Genomic DNA, 19,926 nt, shown 5'->3' on the forward strand with positions numbered 1-19,926 from the left:
AAACATAACACTAATTTATTCAGTCACTGACCATGCTTTAGGGGACAGGGTGTAAAAGTAGATGTCAAACTGATATGTACTGATACTTATCCAACTTCATAGTAAATATCAATGATCTATTACAAGTAGGACCTATCAAACTAACTTAAGGAGGAAACTTGACAATTGTTGACTCTGGAAAGAGAGCTATTGGAGTCAGTGTCGCAAGAAAATCAATCCCTATGTCTCACTTTCACACAAAGAAAGCAAGCTAACCATATATTCTGTTTTCAGTTTATAGTAAATACCTTCATCTGGTCCGTTATTTGGCAGAATAATAGATTCTTCTCCTGATTTTCCCTTTTTTAAAATACCTGAAATAAAAAATATATATATATGCTTCAAATTACTAAACTTACTGGTTGGGCAGGAAAAAAAAGGTGACAAATTTTGTGTGTTAAATTGGCAGATGGTGTAAATGACATTATATGTTAGTTTCCACATTAGTAAAATCAGCTAGAACAGACTTCATTGTTAAATTAGGTGAGTGGCAAATATGTTACAGAAATATATTGTTTTTACATCTTAAGTAGGACAAAATATAAATCTATATCTGCAGCCAATATAAATCTTGACAAAGGTTAAGGTACAATTTGAGGCTAACAATGAATATGGACTATAAAAATATAAAGATGTATGATACCATTATAAGACATAATAGTTACTGGTTAGAAGTTTTACACTAAAGGCTATAAGATCCTATAAGCAAAAGTAAATATAAGCTTTGGGTTGGTGTACATGTGAATTTTGTTTTACATTTTGATCATGTTGACCTATTTGTAGATCTTACTTCCCTCAACATCATTGCTGTTTAAAGTTTATCTCTATCTATAATAATTTTCAAGATAATAATCGAAAACGGACAAAATTTCCTAAAAATTACCAATTCAGGGGCAGCAACCCATCAACCCATTGTCCGATTCATCTGAAAATTTTAGGACAGATAGATCGTGACTTAATAAACAATTTGACCCCTTGTCAGATTTGCTTTAAATGCTTTGGTTTCAGAGTTATAAGCTAAAATATACATTTGACCCCTATGTTCTATTTTTAGCCATGGCAGCCATCTTGGTTGGTTTGGCAGGTCACCAGACACAATTCTTAAACTAGAAACCCCAATGATGATTGTGGCCAAGTTTGGTTAAATGTGGCCCAGCAGTTTCAGAGGAGAAGATTTTTGTAAAAGTTAATGATACCGGATGACGACGCATATCGATGCTGGACGCCAAGTGATGAAAAAATCTCACTTGGCCCTTTGGGCCAGGTGAGCTAAAAAGGAAGGAACCAGAATGAAAATGAAACACATAAATCACAAAACAATTTATAAAGAAAAGCTTGATCCACAGACACTTTATTAGCAAAGTAAATTTTTATGAACAAATCTACCGAGATTTAAAATTCCAAAAATTGCGGCGATCATACACTTTACCCTTTTACCAATGCAATTGGAAGCAGTACCTCCCTCGGAGCGAAGCCAGTTGAATTGATAACAACTACACAGACGTGTAACAAAAGCAGCTAACCACATGGTTAATAACTTTATTGACTAACTTTCACTTTTAACTATACTATATTCTTATTTTACTTTCACTTTCTATTTTTATCTATAACGTCGTCATAACAACCTCTAATATGCGTCAAACCACACAACCGCAAAATTTGTACTTCACTGTTTGATTTCATGTGTAATATTGTCCTGAAGACCCCACCCTTGTTAGCGAAACATTTCGACCAGAATAAACTCTTACCATGCGGTAATTGATGGGTGTTGTTGTCTTTATTGTTTTATTTTATTCTATATAAAAGCGTAATTATTCAGTTTCATGAACTAAAACAAATCATTTTAAAATATCCTTTCAAAATGAAAATATTGTTGATCAGCTTTAACCCTTTCCTTAGACACTTTTAAAAAAAAAAATACATGATTTGCATAGTATTTTTCAATAAAAATAAACAGCTGCGCCATGAGCGCATGATACGCCCGACGTCTTGTGTGGAAGTTTTATGCAATAATCATAAACAGTTTCTGAGAAAGTTTTATGCAATAACCATATATTGTTTTTGAGACACGGCGGGACATGTGAAACCCCAACCTTTTTTTTTTACAAAAAACTAAATATCACTAAAATAAAATTTTGAATCAAAAGCAAAAAGTATACAGATCTTTAGATTAATATAACAAAGAAGTGTGTAAAGTTTTAAGCAATAATCATAAATTATTTTTGAGATACGCGCGACATGAAAAAAAAACCTCCCCTGTTTAACAAAATACTCAATAACTCCAAAATAAAGTTTTAAATCATCACCAAAAAGTATACAGATCTTTAGATTAATATAACAAAGAAGTGCGTAAAGTTTTAAGCAATAATCATAAATTGTTTTTGAGATATGGCACAACATGTACAAAAAACCTCCCCCTTTTTTACAAAATACTCAATAACTCAAAAATGAAATTTTGAATCATCACCAAAAAGTATACAGATCTTTAGATTAATATAACAAAGACATATGTAAAGTTTTAAGCAATAATCATAAATAGTTTTTGAGATATGGTGCGACATGTAAAAAACCCCTCCCCCTTTTTTACAAAATACTCAATAACTCAAAAATTTTTTTTTGAATCATCACCAAAAAGTATACAGATATTAAGATTAATATAACTAAGAAGTGTTTAAAGTTTTAAGCCATAATCAAGAATCGTTTTTGAGATACGGTGCGACATGTGAAAAAAACACACCCCTGTTTTAGTTACAAAGTGCCGTAACTCAAAAAGTTTTAATCTTATTTTCCCCAAAAAGTATACAGATCATTTGACCATCATAAGAAACAACTATGTTAAGTTTCATGAAATTTGGATAAGTCGTTCTCAAGTTACGGTGCGACATGTTTACGCCGGACAGACGGACGGACAGATGAACGGACACCGGACATTTGTATACCATAATACGTCCCGTCAAAATTTTGACAGGCGTATAAAAAAATCATCAGGTTTAAAGCATACTATTAATGCATTGCGAAAACAAATATCTCATCAATGAAATTCCAGTCATAGATTTTCATGAATATCCTTATTATATTAGATACAAATTTTATCAAGTCTGATAAAAGTTTTTTTAGTAGTTGAGACCTTTCAACTGAGGCACTATACAGGCGTCAAAAGGTGTAACTATGGAGTAAAGGGGTGGTCAAAAGGCGTAATTATGGAGTAAAGGGGGTGGCGTCAAAAGGCATCATTATGGAGGAAAGGGTTAAAGCAAATGTTCAAGAATTTGTGAAAAAGTATTGCAATCTTGCATCGCTGTACTTTAAGCTTACCTTTGCGATAGAATACAAAGACAGTTAAAGAAATGACTATCACCAGGACCAGAGGTATCACAACCCATGTCATCACTTGCATCTTTTCTTTTTCTTCTTCTAAAAATTGGTTGTAAACAAAATCATATATTTCATTATCTAAAACAAAATGATGCAAAATATCATTATTGGTATTAAGCATCAAGAATGTAGCTACAGAAACATCAGATTAAATTCAACTGCAATTTGATTTTGCCATTTGATTAAAGGCACTTTTTGTTTTGAATTTTCCTCGGAGATAGTATTTTTTACTTTTTGTTAAAGACTGTTTATTACCCTCTAGATTTCTTTTAGTAAAGTTTGTTGTTGTGTTATTGTCTCATAGAGGTATATCCCACATCACCATTTATTCGTCTTTGCTCTTTCATAATACACCTTATAGCTAATCCCGGCTGACCCGGCCACTTGAACTTTTGAAGTCAACAACAATCACTTTTCCATTGTGGCGGCAGATATTTTGTTTTAAGACGTCAACATTTTACGGGAACCTGTGTGATATCCAGCAATGGCGGACAAATAGCGATAAGGTGTATACCAACATCATTACATGCCAAGTGTTTTTACATGTTGTTGTTTGAACTTGTCTTTTCAAGCTGATAGAATGAAAAATTCTGTCATGGAGAAAGTGATCACCCTGTGTTGGTTTGGCATACCTTTAAAATGTTTAAGCTCACCTGGTAATTGATCCTGTGTTAGTTTGGGTTCAATTCTAATTGGTGAATACTCCACATTGTGACTCAAAGGTTGATTGTCTTTATCATACGGCCTCACCTGTTAATAAAAAATTATTTCTAAACCAAATTTGTAAAAATTACCTAGTATATATTTCACAAATTATTATTGGTATCAACAAAATGGTTTAATTATCTTGTGTAAACTAAATGCACTCTGCTCATATTTTTTTTTAGAAATTAATTCAGTCTGCTCTTTTTAAGGGTAAACTACCGGTAATTAAAAATAATAATTTTCAAATGGAAGGATTAAAATTCATCCCAAACCAAATATCTTGAATTAAGCTGTTATGACAATTTTAATACAGTGTATTCCGACACACTGGGGGACCAGAAAACAAAAGTGTTGGATTAAATAGGGTGTCAGCATATTCAGGTTTTTTCTGCAAGGATAGGCATATTTTGGGACCAAGCAAATGTGTCAGTTAAAGCAGGATGATGAAATACTCAGGTGTCAAATTAAGCAGTTTACACTGTATTGTCAATAAAAAAAAATTATTTGATGCTTTGAGAAGCATATGCTTGCTTGATGCTTGATGGTAAAGTGCATTTCTACTCTCCTAAATACATGGACACTACCATTAAACAAGAGTGTCTTGTTTTGATATTCTAAAGAAATTGAATTTGTTTAAACAAAAGAGCCATCATAATAAAATGCCTAACTTTTGAAGAAGTCCATAGACCTCTCACTAAAGCCTACATATTTCAGCAGATCAACATACAACCTTGAGCATGTTTAAAAAGGTCAGGAGTCGGTTTCACAAAAAAACTTACGACTAAGATTGATCTGGTTAAGGTATACTGAATTTGAATTGTTCATGACTTACGACCGATCTTAGTCCTAAGTTTTTTTGTGAAATTGACTCCAGGTTAGTAGTTGCAGTCTTCAGAATATAAGAAGAATCAAATTTTTGTATTAAATGTTCCATTTATAATTGATATCATGTATAAATAAAAACCCACACACACAAATAACAGTGTTATGTAACATTTTCCATGAATTTTGCAAGTTTTCAATTGTAATACACCTTTGGCCCAGTAGATTCAGAGGAGAAATTTTTTCTAAAAGATTACTAAGATTTACGAAAAATGGTTAAAAATGGACTATAAAGGGCTATAACTCTTAAAGTGGTCAACTGACCATTTTGGTCATGTTGACTTATTTGTAGATCTTACTTTGCTGAACATTATTGATGTTTATAGTTTATCTCTATTCATAATAATATTCAAGATAATAAACAAAAACAGCAAAAATGTCTTAAAATTACAAATTCAGGGGCAGCAACCTAACAACGAAATGTCGGATTCATCTGAAAATTTCAGGGCAGATAGATCTTAACCTGATAAACAATTTTACCCCATGTCAGATTTGCTCTAAATTCTTTGGTTTTTGAGATATAAGCCAAAAACTGCATTTTACCCCTATGTTCTATTTTTAGCCATGGAGGCCATCTTGGTTGGTTGGCCGGGTCACCGGACACAATTTTTAAACTAGATACCCCAAAGATGATTGTGGCCAAGTTTGGTTAAATTTGGCCCAGTAGTTTCAGAGGAGAAGATTTTTGTAAAAGTTAACGCCGGACGACGACGGACACCGGACGCCAAGTGATGAGAAAAGCTCACTTGGCCCTTTGGGCCAGGTGAGCTAATAAATAGAAATTTGGGAGTAAAAGGGATGGGGTGGGGGGGGGGGGGGGTTATTTAAAAATGTAAATTATTTTATTCTACGATAACCTACTTTTCATTCAATGTTCACAAATGTTTAATGGAACTTAATATTAAGACTAAATGCAGTGAATTAGAAGCTGTCAGATAGGAAGTCAGCATGTCACTCAGTTATACCTCAATGGTATTGCTATGCTAATTTTGATCATACAATGTCAAAATGGGTAATTTTTACAAAAAATTGTATCAAATAAAGATGTGAATCCTTCATTTTCATTCAGTTTGACAAATTATTACCATAAAAAATGAAACCAGATGCTCCGCAGGGCGTAGCTTTATACGACCGCAGAGGTTGAACCCTGAACGGTTGGGGTAAGTATGGACACAACATTCAAGCTGGATTCAGCTCTAAATTTGGATTGTGATTAAATAGTTGACACAGCATAGGTTTCTGACACAGAATGAATGTGTTCTAATGAACTTAAAATTTTTATTTCTCTTAGAGCAATTCACTATGCTGTTGAATATTAATCCTCTCAAAAAAATGTTTGAAGTAATTTTCTTTTTATTTATGAAATTTCAAATGAGAAAAATTTAACCCAATTTTTTTAATAACATCCCCCTTTCCCTTATTCCAAAACTAATCTCAATTAAAATTTCTAATGGAGTTTGCAACAATAACTACTCATTTAAATACATCATAAAATATTAAGATGTAAAAAAAATGCTTGTTATCACTGAATGGTAAAGATTATTTTAATTTATCAGTTGGTAGTAAAAAGTAAATATACATTGTATATTGTATATAACAAAGATTTATGTTGATTCTGGACAAAGAAAGATAACTCCAATTAAAAAACAATCTTGCTATTGCACAATATTGTGCAATTAGATATTTCTTGCTTACTATTCTGGACAAAGAAAGATAACTCTAATTGATTTTTTTTTTTAGCTATTTCACAATATTGTGCAATTAGATATTTCTTGACATTGCGCAATACTGTGCAATTGAAAAGACTTGCTATTGCACAATACTTAATATAATAATTTTAGATCCTGATTTGGACCAACTTGAAAACTGGGCCCATAATCAAAAATCTAAGTACATGTTTGGATTCAGCATATCAAAGAACCCCAAGATTTCAATTTTTGTTAAAATCAAACTAAGTTTAATTTTGGACCCTTTGGACTTTAATGTAGACCAATTTGAAAACAGGACCAAAAATGTAGAATCTACATACACAGTTAGATTTGTCATATCAAAGAACCCCATTTATTAAATTTTTGATGAAATCAAACAAAGTTTAATTTTGGACCCCAATTTGGACCAACTTGAAAACTGGGCCAATAATCAAGAATCTAAGTACATTTTTAGATTCAGCATATCAAAGAACCCAATCCATTCATTTTTTGTAAAAATCAAACTAAGTTTAATTTTGGACCCTTTGGACCTTAATGTAGACCAATTTGAAAACGGGACCAAAAGTTAAGAATCTACATACACAGTTAGATCATATCAAAGAACCCCAATTATTCAATTTTGATGAAATCAAACAAAGTTTAATTTTGGACCCTTTGGGCCCCTTATTCTGTTGGGACCAAAACTCCCAAAATCAATACCAACCTTCCTTTTGTGGTCATAAACATTGTGTTTAAATTTCATTGATTTCTATTTACTTAAACTAAAGTTATTGTGCAAAAACCAAGAATAATGCTTATTTGGGCCTTTTTTTGGCCCCTAATTCCTAAACTGATGAAACCAAAACTCCCAAAATCAATCCCAACCTTTCTTTTGTGGTCATAAACCTTGTGTCAAAATTTCATAGATTTCTATTAACTTAAACTAAAGTTATAGTGCGAAAACCAAGAAAATGCTTATTTGGGCCCTTTTTGGCCCCTAATTCCTAAAATGTTGGGACCAAAACTCCCAAAATCGATAACTACCTTCATTTTGTGGTCATAAACCTTGTGTTAAAATTTCAAAGATTTCTATTCACTTTTACTAAAGTCAGAGTGCGAAAACTAAAAGTATTCGGACTACGACGCAGACGACGACGCCAACGTGATAGCAATATACGCCGAAATTTTTCAAATTTTGCGGTCGTATAAAAACCATCCAAGTATGTTGCAAAAGTACAGAATCCAGACCATATTAAACATGACTATAAAAATAAATCAGTATTTATAAATATCTCTAAGGTGCGTCATTAACAACGCAATAAGATGGCTATTTCTGTACAAATCGACAATTACCTTCAAGGTCGTGTCAATGGTACTTAAATATGAGCAATTCTCAGATATAGGAGTGAATTCATCAGCTCAATGTCAAGTATGTCAGAACAATATTCAGATATAACTCATCCTCAAGAAAAAGTACACTTCAAAGATAACATACCAAAATTATCATATAAAAGGACAATTTCTTCATTATCAACCTTTTTTTCTAAATTTCATCAAATGCTCATAAAAAAAATCATTGTAATAACTATGACAGTATGAAGCATTGGAAAATTGTCTATCGTCATAAGAGCCATAGACAAAAAAAAATCAATAACATAATCTTTAAGTATAGAATTAATATGAAGTTAAGGCCATTTGAAAATTGTCTATCAACACAACAGCCATAGACATAAAATACAATAACATAATCGTTAAGTATGGAATTAATATCACGTTAAAGTCCTTCATTATAGCAAAAACATCCTTTATAGTCTAAATGAAAATATCATGGAACAAAGAAACATCCTCTGATATCGTGGATCTAAGACAATGTAATAATAAGTCTTCTAGTAAACAAATTAACCTAAATAAACATGATAAACATTGCTCTAATTCTGCATGAAACAATTTTTTAGCTATATTCATGAACAAAAAAGAGACATCACTTATTTTGTATTTACCGAGTACACAGAGTACATTACCGATCAGTCAATAACAAAATATTTTCAAGGAGTGTTAAAAAAGCATATTAGTTTTTTTCATTAGATTCATTTCTTGTATTATTACAGCTGTTGGCCTTCTATTGTTTCTTCCTTCTGCAGTTCATAAAAGACAGCATCCTTAAATCTACTACAATAACACAGCCCAGAGGTAGAAGCACTGAATTAACCAGCTTGTCAAGAATAATGCTCAATTTTCAGATTAAAAAACAACAATAGAAAAACTCCAACTGTCTGCAATCAAATTAGCAATATTCAGACACCATTGTATCTAAAAAGAGCCTTGTTTTTACTCTTCATGCCACTTCAATGATAGGAAAAAGTTAGCCAGATTTGGGACAATGGTTTAGCAACACACTATTCATATGCTATTTTTTGTTTGTTAAGATCAAGATAAAATTTCTCTTAATTCATAGAGCCTTTCTGTGATGGTCTAGGTGACTTTTACAATTATAAAATGTATGATTGGGTGATCACAGATACCCCTGCTTGCAAAAAAAATCTTACAGTAAATGCCAAAATTCAAAAAGATTTTGTTAATTTGTTCTTTCATAATGACCTTGAAATAAACAATAAACTCTAAAATAAATGTTTGAGGAACTAAAAACTTAAAGAGAACTTTGAGCTTTCTTAAATGGTAAATATCAAAACCTTCAATTTCAAACTTGACCTTTTTTTGGTTCTGTGACAATGTGTTCAATTTTCAAAAGATTTGGTAAAAGCCGTACATCAATACACTAGTTCAGGAAAAGCTTGTTTGCGACCTAGAATTCTGAGTGGGTCAAGCGTTTAATTAAAATTCATGCGAGAATATGCGAGATTTGGATGAACTGGGGGCAAAGTCATATGGTTCATGTATGGTACACATTAATATTCGATGTTTATTAGGACGCCCGCCGCTTTCCCGTTTACCTGTGAAGTCGTTAAGTGTCATCTGTTTTTGTTTGTTTATGTTTATGTTTAATAAAGTAAAATAAAAAATACTATGAAAAATTTCGAGACCCGGTGTTTGAAAATTACGGGAGAAAATTGTGAAAGAAAGAAACTTGAAAATTACGGCTTGCAAATAACCAAAACGAAATGTTTCATAAAGAAAAGAGGTCCCTAGAAGCTGTTGAGAACTTTTTGGAAAATTATAAGCAGAAATATCATCTTTGGCGATTGAGAATTATTTCTAGAAACATGCTGGCGTATATAATGGCATTATTTGCCAAAACAGTATATCATACAACGGTGACAATACATATTTTTTAAAATTTTTAGCTTGTTTCGGGAGATTCAATATAAAAAATTTAAACCGCATAATTGTCATGTAAAACAGAGCTTTTTGAAAAGTTGTTGCTGGGCATAACATATAGTCGATATCATGAATCATTTATGTGATGTATTCAATAAAAAATTACCATGGCTTCATAAATGTTATGTTTTCAATATTGTATAAATAGTCTTATCATTAAACATTGGAACAGTATATACGTTTCTTGTTCAAACCATGATAAAATAAGTTCCCATAAAATAAAACAGCTTCAGGTCGTCATAAGGAATTAAACTCTAAGCAAAAAAGATACACCCACTAATAAGATCTATACAATGTCTTTCCTCTGACTGTTGCATTTGAATAAAATAAGTGAAAAGTCCAGTGCAATGTATAATAAGACAGTTTCAATATTCATAAATCATCATTATGATCTTGACCTACATGATATGCATTTAACTTGCAACTGGGCGATTAAACAAAACGGTTATTGATGACTGCATGAAAAACTTTAACCTCAGACAAAACTTGAAATTAACTGTTTAGGGAAAACGAAGTCCATCTGAATACTAGTAGTAAAATACGGGAAAATGAAAATAAATATTTGCAAACTTTTACCCTGGAAACTGTATTTTGGACATAACAAAGCTTCTGTCAAAATTTCCTGAAATTTCATTATGTTTGACAACGACTTTGATGTAACACAAAACTTTAACCACAGACTAATTCTTAATGCTGAAATAGTCAGCGTTAATGCTGACGACGGAATCTAGGATCGCCAAGTATTCGGTTTCGCCAAACTTGTCAGAAAGAAGGATGTATGTCAATAGATCCAAGTAGGCAGTTTTTTCACTCATAAATCTTAAAGACCTACTTGTTTTCTACAAGACGACAATAATTGTTTTTTTTTGTCTAGGGGGGAGGGGGGGCTTTTTTCACATTTAGTATAACTCTACCTATTTACGTGAATTTTCTGACACAAAAATAAAATAACAGAACTGTTCATTAAAAGTATGTAATCAAATGCCAAACTATATTTACAGGTATGTGTGAAAATCTACTTTCTGAAGAAGAAAAAAATATATAAATTGTCTTATTTTATTAAATCTGTGTGAAGTTAATTAGATATTCTTTATACAATATTATATATGCTTTACAATATGTCAAAATAAAATGGTGAACGACCCAGACCCCCCCCCCCCCCCTTTTCCTTTCAAAAATTGTCAATATTTGATGCATTTCGGAATTAAGAACAATAAAGTTTATGTAAATTTGATACACGCATGCAATTAGGGATTTATATATTTTGAACATAACGTTTAATGGTACCTTACTGTCAGAACATAATTATGATTATTAAGGGTATAGTAATTGTATCATAGGCTAACTGTCGCCTGGTGAGATTAATAGTTTAAGGTAACTAAAACTTTATGATACCATATGCCCTAGGTGTTAATTGACTTTTATTTTTATGACATAAGATCAGTGCCTAAGATATAGCACCCGTACCTTCTTGAATATATAGACAATCTGCTAAGTGAACATCACAGCATGAATTTGTCCATTTTTGCGTGAAGGTAACACTTTAAGTCAGATGACATCAAACGTTCCTTTTGTATTTAAGATTAATTAACATAATGGTCAAAATATTCTTATTTAATATGTCAGTGTAATCTTCAGCTTTAGAAAAATGTGACAAACTGTATATTTAAACTAGTATTTGGTTTTGAAATATACTATGCAACTATTCAAATGCAGCTTCGAAAATTAGATCACATATAGTGTCACAATATTATTGTCTACTATGTAACTTCTGTTCTCTGCTGTCTTTTGTCATATATTGTATATATTTTCGTTTCCCATAGCATACATGTATATGCTTCTTGAAATAAAGTATTCATTAATCTGACTACAGTAATAACGATGCCGATCTGAGATAATGCCCCCAGTTCGTCAAATCTCGTATCTAATTAGTCGATAACGCAAAATCCCGATCGATCTTGCACATGCGCATTGTTTCCCTGAACTAGTGTATTATCATCCTTTTACTGCAAGTCATGGTTGTGCCAGTCATATATCAAGCCTACAGATTTTTTTCAATTATTTAACATATGAATGGTTTACTAATTCTGTAAATCCACAAAAATTGTTACCCCATGAAAACCAATAAATCCTCAGTAAATCTGACCATACACCAGATATCTTCTGTATTTAATGCCACAAAATGATGAAACTTCAATAGAAAAAGCCCAGACCAGTTGGATAATCATATGTATACCCTGAACATTTTCCATCATATCTTATTGGTGACATGAGAATAAGTTGTACTAATCTGGCTTGGATTTCTTATTCAGCATATTACCTGTATACTGTAGTTTTCTCCTGGTGATAGACATAATGTCACATTGTTACCAGGCTGAAAGATAAAACATCCAAGGTATCATTATTCTGTTATACAGATGAAAGCCGATACTTAAAATGATATATATTTACTGTAGACTAGACAATAAATCAATTGGTTTAATTGTGCCAATAAGTTCAGTCTGAAACTTGTGTTTCTAGTCTATTGATATGTCATTCCAAACCAATGTTGGCTACTGATTGCTGCCAATATTTGTGTGCTTTTTTCTCTCCAAATATGGAAATCTGCATCTGATATCCAGTTTCCTGACAGAGAAGTAGAATCTCAAACTTTCATCTTATTTTATTAGTCTTTAAAAAAACTGCTGTAAAACTGGTTTTATTCTCAAACCCTTATTACATACATCTAAGGAGTAAAAGGTAAATTTAGCCCCAATCCAACATTCACCCAAATTTCAATACATGTTGCTCCTTAATTGTTCTTTTTGACAGTGTTCTAATGTGTTCTTGCAGGAAAAATTTGCCACTGGACATAAACTACAACAACATGTACCTGTACCTGTAACGAAGTAACACAATCTTGACCATTTGTTTTATGTTGTTGTTTTTAGGTCTATTTGAAAGGAGTCAGGTATAACAGGTTGGTTTGTTCTATGTTTTGGTTATTCCTGCTATTCTGCATTGTTTTGTTTCTGTCTTATGGATCTAGAAAATCATCACCAGTTCGAGTCATAAACTTTTAAAGCTTAGAAATTTGATTTATATGACCCTCATATTCAATAGAATCAACCATTTGTTGGGGGGAAAAAAAACAGCAAAATCAGCATGCAATAAATGGAAATGTATGAATTACTATCCATTGAAAACATTGAAGATTTGCAGAAAAGATGTGTGCAATGTATTGCTCCTGTTGGCGGTTAGTATAGAATTTAAAAAAAAATGCTGACAGAGAAATGTTTCTCAGGTAATACCATTTTGATAAGTAAATAGCAATACTTTCACCTGTTTTCCAAGTCCATAAACAATGACTACCAGTAAATGAAGAGCCATATAGCTTCCATAGAATGAGATGTGTTAATGATAATACAATTGCAGACCAAATATAAAAGATATCAGAATATATCTTTTTTAAATACAGGATATTTACCTTCCAAATATATGTACCGTATAGTTACCATATATATAACTTGTGTACAAAAAAAAAGATGTAAATCAAAAAGTGATATCTTTGAAGTGCACATGTGAAGACAATCAATAGCACTTTGAAATTAGTAAATTTCTTCACTTGACAGCAGAATAAGCCTTGTTTACATTATAATCAGTGAAGGCCTCAGTTATATCTGGCGAGAACAGAGACAATGTCTATATAAGGGATTAATATAAAGACAAACAGTGCAATAAATTGTTGATAATTCTCTGGTGACCTTCATAACTAATTCTAAGCATTCTTGAAGTTCACAAAAGTAGGTATATATATTTTACGCAGTAAACAAATCAATTGTAAAACTTTAATCTTTCCGCTGATCATAAAACGTCTTTTACCTTGAAATGGGAAAGGGCAGACAGATGTTTAACCTTCATCCGATCATTTCCCTACCATGCATTTTTAATGATATTTGAAAATGAGCAAATATCAATTTAACAGTCTCATGTTAAACCAGTTCTAAAGTACCAAATGGAAACTAATCTACCATTAGACCATCAAGCTGTTATACATGGCTGACTATGCGGTATGGGCTCTGCTCATTGTTGAAGGTCGTACAGTGACCTATAGTTGTTAATGTCTGTGTCATTTTGGTCTCTTGTGGACAGTTGTCTCATTGGCAATCATACCACATCTTCTTTTTTTATATTGGCTGTTTAACAAATATCTGCTTAATATCCAGTAGGAAATATCACAAGCACATTGTAAACCAATATTTAACTTCAATATTAAGTATAATTAAGAAGATGTGGTTTAGCCAACTGCACAGCAATTCACTTTTCCTGCTTTTTCTAATATTGTTGATGTATTTATGCAAAAGAAGACCTATGTTCAGAGTTTTGTGATGATTTATATTCACATTATTTAACTAGTCACAAAATAAATAGCAAACTAGTTTGGTTAACAATATTTAGTTTTATCTCATTTTGATGTAATGTAAAGATACCTGGCTTTTTTTAGCTTACAAAGAACCCCATAAGGTATGAAAAATTGTCATCCTACTTGTAATATAGATATATTATTCTGACTCTAACCTGACAAGTCTTTTTACATTTACTACTAAATGGCATAGACAGAGAGGCAGCAAATACCAAATAAAAATGTCCTTGGTTTGCCGTCACTGTATTTAGTGAACTTACATATTTAAATGATGCCTGTTGTACTTCTTTGGTGTTCAGATTTATAAGACTGACAAGATGGCTGTAGGCCTTGGTAAATGGTGGATGTACAACTACTATAACACAATTAGTCATAGTGTCGGCTGTCTCTGTGAAGTAGATCTCTGGCTTCCAACTATAGTATGGTACTGAAATAACAAAGCAAAGGAATAAATAAAGGAGGGGCCTGATGAAAAAGGGGAGGGGGTCTCATCAAGATTCATGAGTTGTGTTTTCTGTCAATCACGATTCACAGAAAATAAATATCCATGATCATGGATCTTGAAAATATAAAAGAAAAAAATTGTAGAAAAATGGATCACGATAGAGAAAATGCGCTGATCACAAAGAACAAAAATAACCTATCAGGCCCCTCATAAAGAGTGCATTTGTTTCTAACCCAAAATTTTGTCATTAATGACCATCGTTTAGTAAACATTAAGCTGCTTGAAAAAAATACATTGTATAATGAACTTCATTGACCCAGCGTAGTGAGACAGAAATAGATTACACACATGCACTGTAAATACACATGTAAAAGTGTGGGTAAAAACGACAGATGCAGAAACAAATGTATCGTTTACATGTCTCAACCATAAACAATCAACAACTACACGACTATTTTGCACATATTGTTTATGTGAACGATGTCAACGTTAAACAAACAAGTGAAACTGCGAGATCTGCTCACTGATGATACCCCCGCCGCAAGTGGATAATATTAATAGTGTAAAAATATGCAAGTGTTCGGTAAACAGGAAGTTGTCGAGTGATGAATCTGAAAATGCATCACACGGTATAGCTGACTTATATAAATCGTGAAACCAAATTTCAGAAATCCTTGTATTGTAGTACCTGAGAAAAATGTGACGAAAATTTTCAAATTGGCTATCATGTGTAAAATCATACAAGTGTTCGGTAAACAGGAAGTTGTCAAGTGATCAATCTGAAAACGCATCACATGGTATAGCTGACTTAGACAAACCCTGAAATTGTAGTTCCTGAGAAAAATGCGACGAAAAATATTCATGGGACGGACTGACTGACGGACTGACGGACAGACAGAGGTAAAACAGTATACCCCCCTTTTTTAAAAGCGGGGGTATAAAAAGCGGGGGTATAATTATATAAGAAACAAATGGATTAAATGACTACACATGCTATCATTTACATCGCTTATTTTAGAAACAAATGTGCTCAAAGGTACATCATATTCTTTCATTTGGCTAATGTAACTTATGCCACTGCATGAAATGTTAGAGATGATCTCTTCACTTCGATAATTCAACTTTCAATTCTAAAATGGGAAGATTTATCATATTTCATGATATTATAAGATTGAATGTAATTTTAAAATTATTCTGATAGGTTTTTAATTTTATTGTTCTCAGCTCAAAGGAGGGGTATGAAGAGGAAACTGTTTAGTCCACTTTAAAGTCATATGAAACGAGTGACTGGTGAAAAATAATGTTTATCCAATTCTTGAACCTCATAATGAATGTATATATCATATCACATCTGTTATGAAGTGAACATATGAAAGCTAATTAATTGTCGTGTTTTGAAGCCGTAGTTTACTGATTGTCACCTTATAGTAAACAATCAACAAAGGGGCATGGATATTGAGCACATGTACAACATGTACAATAAGATATAATAGTTTATTTCAATTACTGATCCATGCATATTGCGATCACCAGATTTTTTACGAAAATATGTTGGCGAATTGCTTCCTGGAAGCAAGTATTTAAAAAAAAATGTAAACTTCTTCTTAATGTTGACAAATTAAAGAATTTTCTTCAGAAAAAAGTATATGTATCATTTTTTCTTAATTTGAGGTTTCATACGATTTTAATTAGATCATAATACTGCCAAAACTCATCTTTCAACAAGAGGCTGTCACAACGACAGCAAACCGGATTAATTAGCATTTATTTGTGTCCTGGCAATATCACAAGAACCATTACTGATGATTGGTGAAAGTAAAAATTGTAAATATCAAATTTGACCTCTATTTTGTCATCAGTATCAACATAATAAAATTTGAAAAGCTTAGATTGAATGGTTCGTGAGTAAATGCAACAACGTGAATTGAAACACCATTTTACGATCTTTCAAGAACCATAACTCCTGAACGGTAAAAGTCAAAATCGTCATTATTGAACTTGACTTCTTTTTTGTCATCAGTAACAACATATTAAAATTTGAAAAGCTTTGGTTGAATGGTTCATGAGAAAATGCACGGACACAACTGGAAACACCATTTTTCAATCTTTCAAGAACCATAACTCCTGAATGGTAAAAGTCAAAATCGTCATTATTGAACTTGACCTCCATTTAGTCAACAGTAACAACATATTAAAATTTGGGAAGCTTTGGTAGAACAGTTCATGCGTAAATGCACGGACACGACTGGAAACGCCATTTTACGATCTTTCAAGAACCATAACTACTGAACGGTAAAAGTCAAAATCATCATTATTAAACTTGACCTCTATTTTGTCATCAGTAACAACATATTAGAATTAAAAAAGCTTTGGTTGAATGGTTCATGAGAAAATGCATGGACATGACTGGAAACACCATTTTTCAATCTTTCAAGAACCATAACTCCTGAACGGTAAAAGTCAAAATCGACATTATTGAACTTGACCTCCATTTTGTCACCAGTAACAACATATTAAAATTTGGGAAGCCTTGGTAGAGCAGTTCATGCGTAAATGCACGGACACGACTGGAAACGCCATTTTACGATCTTTCAAGAACCATAACTACTGAACGGTAAAAGTCAAAATCATCATTATTAAACTTGACCTCTATTTTGTCATCAGTAACAACATATTAGAATTTAAAAAGCTTTGGTTGAATGGTTCATGAGAAAATGCATGGACACGACTGGAAACACCATTTTTCAATCTTTCAAGAACCATAACTCCTGAACGGTAAAAGTCAAAATCGTCATTATCGAGCATCCCCAAATCAATAACCGACATTTTTGTCACAAAAATCCGGTTAAAAATCATTAACTGTAAATTAAGAGAAAGAAAATCTTAATCAAAGGAAAATATAATTTACAATTGTTGTATTGAATTAGAAGAATATGAATAAGTATGAAGGTCATGATGAACTATATTAACACATCAATTTAGGTCACAGTGAACTAGTTATAAACAATGATTATATATGGATACATTTAATCAATTCTGACATGATTACACAGTACATAAATGTCACAAGCCTCTACCTAATCAAATATAATAACCAATATACAATAGAGAAATAACTAGCTGTCCTTCGGTTGTTACTATATAAAGCACAGCCACTGAGATCCATAAAAGAAGTCTGTATATCTATCTATGTTGACAGTAATGACATCTATTGATTATTTCAAACAAGATGTTGGAGAGGTTGATCTAACCTTCTACCATATAACTTCTATCCACAACTTTAATATGAGAGGACATTCACCATGTACTAATAAGTAGGGGGAAAGGACTACCAATATGGAATGCTTTTAAATGGTATCTTGAATCAATATCGAGTGCTGTTTAATTTTGGAAACCATTGTTATCATAAATGTGACTAGTAACGACTGTCCGATAAAACATATATTTAACATAGGGACAACACTTTTTAATGCAGTAACCATCTATATAAATATCATTTTATAATAATTTTTAGAATTTACTGACTTTTTCACTGATATAGTGCACTCAATCATAATTGAGGTTTCACACCATTCCCCTGGGTGAAAAACAAAAGATTCTGGTAATAATAAATTTAAAGATTATATCTTGAAATTTGCAGGTCATTTTTATCTGGATGGGAGTTGATGTAAAATATAAATTGGTTGATCTTAATTCTGTATGGAATTACAGCCTTGAAAGTTAATGGATTTTTTTCTTTTTTAGTAAGAAAGCTCTACAAAAACAGTATCCCAATACTGTCTTATTTATTAGATTAACCCATATACCGCTTCCTATACATCTTGATTTCAAAAAAACATTATCAAATGAAGACAGCCGCAAGTATAAGTTTTATATCACTGTGGCATAAATCTGAAGGTTGTAAAACCCAAGCCAATCAATAAATTGCACAAACTATAGAAAAACAATGGGAAAAGAAATAGTCTAATTGATTATTATTAGAAAAAGGAGAAATGGCTGTCACTTTTACAGATGATAAATATATATCCAATTACTTCTATGACGTATGCCATCTTTCACCCTATAGCATAACACTACAGAAGCCATTGTCTCATAGATAAATTTGTTGTTGTTGTAATATCAGTTAGATTAAAAAATAACAAAACACAAGACCGTCTTAGAAAGAAATAATTTCCCTAATTCCCCTTTTGTACAGATTTGGAAACCTCCCCATATAGCAATGTGAATCTGTAAAAATTATTCAGTAAAAAAACCGCATTCTAAACATTTAGCAGTGAAGTTTCTAGGGAGCAGATTTTTTAAAACTGACCAATCAGATTCAAAGACTGCCTCAAAAATAATCGTTTTTCACTCAACTGAAACCAAATGAGGATTTGATTTTGATTTTCGTAGCTTTAACGCCACTTTAAGCACCTCATTGAGCTATTTGGTGGTGGCCAGTTTTTGTTGGTGGAGGAAAATCAACGACCTTCAACAGGTAAACTGACAATCCTAGTCAATTAAGATTGGAGTCCAGTGCACCCACATGAGCGCCAAATGAGGATAAAGACTATTCTGAACAAAGGATTCCTATGTTGACAGTAGAAAATGAAATGTTAAGATGTTTAATGATGATATACCTGTTCCTTTAATGTCAACACTTTGTTTAACTACTTTCCATCCTTTATGAGGTCTAGGTATACTGGATACAGAGAGAGTAACTCTAGCTGGATACTGCGATTTTACACAATTAAACTGAAAGACAGATTCCTGAAACAGAAAAGAAGTTGTAGTTTAAAATACTTAAGGTATATTTAAAAATTAGTAATAAATAGTGGGTCTCCAGGCCTGTAGCCAGGAATTTCCAAGGAGGGGGTTAGGAGGGGTTATTTGGACTCATGAACTGGACTCAAACAGTCACAATTTGAACAGAATGTTGACTTTAACAGTGTTTATTTGGTTATAAGGGGGGTTGTCTGAACCCCCCAGACCCCTCTGGCTACGGGTATGGTCTCATTGGGGTCTAAGCATGTCACAGGATTGCTGATTTTTTGTTAGTGTGATATGTGACAGTC

At 32.3% G+C, this 19,926-nt stretch overlaps 1 protein-coding gene across 3 annotated transcripts in view; it reads right to left on the bottom strand.

The window, feature by feature from the left end:
- Positions 1–19,926, bottom strand: part of LOC134720503 (uncharacterized) — an 89,057-nt gene that overhangs the window by 12,008 nt on the left and 57,123 nt on the right. For 2 of the 3 annotated variants that reach the window (XM_063582840.1, XM_063582842.1), the window contains 6 exons: positions 19,492–19,621; positions 14,688–14,854; positions 12,346–12,399; positions 4,068–4,164; positions 3,355–3,492; positions 288–353 (listed from right to left, as the gene is read on the bottom strand). In XM_063582840.1, the coding sequence (XP_063438910.1) occupies positions 288–353; positions 3,355–3,492; positions 4,068–4,164; positions 12,346–12,399; positions 14,688–14,854; positions 19,492–19,621 (652 nt within the window). The remainder of the gene's footprint in view (positions 1–287; positions 354–3,354; positions 3,493–4,067; positions 4,165–12,345; positions 12,400–14,687; positions 14,855–19,491; positions 19,622–19,926) is intronic. The other variant, XM_063582841.1, reaches the window with a different exon arrangement.

Source organism: Mytilus trossulus, chromosome 1 (assembly GCF_036588685.1).
Source record: "Mytilus trossulus isolate FHL-02 chromosome 1, PNRI_Mtr1.1.1.hap1, whole genome shotgun sequence".
NCBI lineage: Eukaryota > Metazoa > Mollusca > Bivalvia > Mytilida > Mytilidae > Mytilus > Mytilus trossulus.